The 4,512-nt window shown below is 38.6% G+C and overlaps 1 protein-coding gene across 1 annotated transcript in view; it reads left to right on the top strand.

The window, feature by feature from the left end:
- Positions 1-4,512, top strand: part of Fancm (Fanconi anemia, complementation group M) — a 57,695-nt gene that overhangs the window by 27,797 nt on the left and 25,386 nt on the right. The window contains exons 11-12 of the mRNA XM_013510101.1: positions 248-405; positions 3,295-3,450. Coding sequence (XP_013365555.1) covers positions 248-405; positions 3,295-3,450 — 314 coding nt within the window. The remainder of the gene's footprint in view (positions 1-247; positions 406-3,294; positions 3,451-4,512) is intronic.

The following is a 4,512-nucleotide window of genomic DNA, read 5'->3' as shown; positions in this document are numbered from 1 at the left end:
TGTTAGTCAGGGTTAGCCCCACACAGAGGGTGCTTTCAAAGAGGTGAGAGTCTTAGGAGGCGGTAGAATCAGGGAGTGATAAGCAGAGTGATTTTAAATACCAAATACTAGTTTTAAGAATTTGAATAAATGATTTAGCAGAAGTGAATAGACACATAAACAAGTACAGAGTTTGAGTTGATAGTACATAGTTTGTAATTGCCTTGAATATGTTTTACACTTTTCAATTATTTTTTTTTAATTACAGGTATGAGACAGAATAACTCACATGAGGATTGGTTTTTAACGGAAGAAGAGTTTAAATTATGGAACACACTCTATAGATTAAGAGACAGTGATAAAATCAAGGAGATAGCATTGCCTCAGGTTCATTTCCCGTCTTTAGAAGAAGCAGAGAGTGGACCGGTGAGTTCTGTATGGTGAATGTGTAACGGCTCCGGCGATATGGGAGGCGTTTGTGGTGTTTGTGCTGCCGGAGGAGCGCACGATGTTTCTTTTTGGAAACATCAACTTTGTTTTTTTTTCACGCACAGAATTTATTAAGTTATCACTGTACACTCAGTGCTCAGAGCAGGCCAGGCCCTCGGTTCACTGGACTTCAGCCTCCTGAGTGCTGGAATCACAGGCTTGGGTCCCCATACTAGCTTAGCCTTAACTTTTACTATCTCCCTGAGTTGCAGATAACTTTTCCAACACTGCTGTGATAGAACGGTGCAGGCCAAGCAAGCCATGCACGCAGTTCACAGCAGGCTAAAGACTGCACACGCGTCCAGGAGGAAATGGCAGAGTTATTTTCTTCTAAACAAGAAAGCATGTTTTCCCCTCTTGGTGCAGTTTAGATACACACAGTGGTCAGATTCGCCGCAGCAGATTTGTACCTGTGCACGAAATGTCTTGAATCCTTTTTTCTTTTCAGTTTCCTTCCCTCCCTTCAGCCCTTCTTCCCCTCCTTACTTGTAAAGCTCTGTTTCCATTTTGTCCTTCTTTGATTACGTTTTCCCTTTTCCTTCCTTTCCCTCTCCCCTGCCCTCATTCCTCTTCTTTACAACAGTTGCTTCCTACTGCACATACCTGTTGCACACTTTGTTCTTACTGACCCTTTAGTTTCTCACACCAGAGGAGCGATGGGATATTTACACTTGCGGGTCCAGTATATTTCACTTCAGAGTATGGTCTCAAAGTGCATCCATTTACTTAGAAATGTCTTAAGTTTACTCTTCTTTATGGCTGAGTAGTACTTGATTATTAAAAAAAAACCCCACGTCTTTTTTTTATCCATTCCTTAGTTGATGGGCTTTTGGGCTGTTTCCAAGATTTAGCTGGGACAAACTGTGCCACTGTAAACATGGGTGCACACGTATTGCTGTACTGTGACGTTTGTAATTCTTCCAGGAAGATCCCCACGGGGGAGCAGCTGGGTCAGATGGGACCTCTAATCCTAGTTTTTGGAGGACTCTCGACACTGATTTTCACAGTGGTGCACCAGTCTACACTCTCACCCACAGTGGAGAAGGGTTTCTTTTTCCCCCACATCCCCTCCAGCATTTATTATTGATTGATTTCTTGATGATAGCCATTCTTCCTGGGGTGAGATGGAAGCTCAGTGTTGTTTTAATTTGCTTCTCTGGAATGACCACTGAGGTTGGACATCTTTTTGTATATTTATTTGCTGTTTGTATTTCTTACTCTGAGAAGTTTACTCGAACCATGTCTCTCACTAGGTACTAAACTAAAATTGAAATGGGTCAAAGATCTACATATTAAAACAGAAACACTAAGTATGCTGGAAGACCAAATAGGTAGAACATGTGAAGACGGAGGTATAGGCAAAGATTTAATGATTGCACGGGAAATACTACAAAGAATCAACAACTAGGATCTCACCCTTTTAAAAAGCTTTTGCACAGCAAAAAACATTACCAATAAAGTGAAAAGATAACCCACAGAGCGGGGAAAAAATTTTAGCCAGTTGTCCCTGAGGTATAGGACAATATGTAAAACATATAAAGAATTGAAAAAATCAGACCACCCCAAATTTAAAGCCCCAATCCAAAAATGGGCATCTGAGAGGAATACACATTCTCAGAAGAAGAAATACAAATGGAATGTCAACTTTAAAAAGGAGTAAGTAATCAGTTTAGAAAGGAGTTATTGATGTCTAACTTTTAAAAATTATTAATTTTCTTATTGGTTATATATGGATTTTTAACATAAATTTTGTTTTTTCTTTACTATTTTTACTATATAAACAATTCTCTCTTTCTCTCTCTCTTTTTTTTTTTTTGGCCACAGGGTCTTGCTGTGTATTCCAGGCTGGTCTTCAACTCACTATGTAGCTCTGGCTAGCCTCGAACTCATGGCAATCCTCCTGCCTCAGCCTCCTAAGTGCTGGGATTACAGGAATATGCCACAATGCCCAGCAATATAAACATTTCTAAAATAGATACAGTCTGACATAGTTATCACTTTCATTTGTAATCTTCCATAGTTTGCTGAGTTATTTCCCTGATGTGTTTTGAGATTCTTTTTTGTATTTTAGTAACAAATTATATTGTTATGTCTTTTTTGTACAAACTAGTTTTGTTTTGAGGTTATATTTAAAACTTCAAACTGCATATGTTTTGTTGTTTTTTTTGAACAAATTATTGTTGAGCTGGAGCCGGCAACATGACTCAGCAGTAGAGTGCTTACGTAGTGCATCTGGGTGCCTGGGTTTGATCCCCGGCACCAGCACCTCCAAAAAAAAAAAGCAAATTATTCGTTAGCTTACTACAAGTGAAGAGTGGCATACGTGCAGAGGAAGCTGGAAAGACAAGGTCTGGAGTGATTTCTTTTAAAGGATGTATAGAGGTTGTAACTGAGTGTTCAGATTTTCATCCTGAGTGGGAAAGTGGGGAATGGCAGCAGGTACGATGACTGGGGATCAGTATCTGCAAGAGATGATGGTGCCTCTTTGCTCGAGTCCAGAGTCACAGTCTAGCATAATGGTACTTTTGAAGCCAAACATGTTTTCTTAAGTAGTTGCTCTTTACATAGAACTATAACGCAGGAGTGTGGTCAAGTTAGAAGTAATAGAGCGGTTACGTTAGAATGTATTTAAAAGGGTGTCTTTGCACTTTATGAACTTACTTTCCTTTTTCTGGATTTTAGTCGGCACTGCCTACTTGAACTCAAATTATTTGTGTTAGGCTTATTATCTACCTCTTAGGAGTATTTTAAAACCAGTTTATGAGATCTCAGTGTGTATGTGTATCTGAGCTTGTCATTTTTATTGTTTTAAAATCATTAATCAAGATTCCAGAACCCACGCCTGGGACTCATCAGCTCTCTCTCGCAGAGTGGAGAGTGTGGCAGGATCACGCCTTTCCCACACACCAGGTTGGCCATTCAGAACGGTGCCACCATTTTGTAAGCGTCATGCAAATGATAGAACGGATGAGACACGAAGAGGTAGAGTTTTATTATGACCTTCTCTTGTTGGTATGATAAGGAAACTGAAATCCTTAACTTTTTTTTTTTTTTTGTCTTTTTGAGACAGGGTCTCACTGTGCAGTTCAGACTAGCCTTGAGCTCACTTTGTAGCCCAGGCTGGTCTCGAACTCGCAGTGATCCTCCTGCCTCAGCTTCCTGAGTGCTGGGATTACAGGTGTGCACCACCATGCACAGCTTAACTGTTTTTTTAATTTGAAGACATCATAACAAACCGAAGTATTATAAATAATTATAGCTCAAAATATTTAGTTTTTCTATCACTCCTTGTGATATAGGACTCAGTTTTCTGTCTTATGAGAAAAATAGACTTAATTGATTAGAAGAATATAATCTGTACATATTAGATCGGAGTGAACTTTTAATATTTAACGATTTGTGTAAACTTTATAAAGTAATTTAGGATTCTTGTTACATTGAGATTCCCTGAAATGTTGTCAGTCATGTAGATCATTAGGTATCTCTTGTATTCTGGTGGTAGTTTAGGGAATTATTGATTTCTTGGTCAGTTTCCTGTTTTCTTTTTTTTTTTGTTTTTTTTTTGTTTTTTGGTTTTTTCTCTGGTACCAGGAACCGAACTCACGACCTTGCGTTTGCCAGGCAGGCGCTTTTGCCGCTGAGCTAAATCCCCAGCCCCAAGTTTCCTGTTTTCTTTGAGAGAATCAAAATACTAAACTGATTATGAGTATGAAATCCATTATGCCTGGATTGGAATTCTAACTCTTACTAATTGTATGTTTGCAAATTATTTAATCTCTTTCTCCCTCAGCTTCATCTATAAAATAGAATAATAATAGTACTTCACAGAATTGTTCTGAGAATTAAATGACTTAATACCTTTAAGGCACTTAGAATAGGAACTAGTACATATTATGTGCTCATAAATTGTAGCTGTTTTTATTGTTTATGGATACATGCATGTAAAATATTAGTTGTGGACCCCACCAATTAAATTAACATGTGTTTACTGAGTTCCTGTTATTGTCTGTGCTCCATCGAAGGCCTTATGGCCACATAATGTTA

This window comes from Chinchilla lanigera, unplaced genomic scaffold, assembly GCF_000276665.1.
Source record: "Chinchilla lanigera isolate Chin_1 unplaced genomic scaffold, ChiLan1.0 scaffold00008, whole genome shotgun sequence".
Lineage (NCBI taxonomy): Eukaryota > Metazoa > Chordata > Mammalia > Rodentia > Chinchillidae > Chinchilla > Chinchilla lanigera.
The sequence above is the reverse complement of the archived record's forward strand: the minus strand, read 5'-3'. Positions and strand labels throughout refer to the sequence as shown.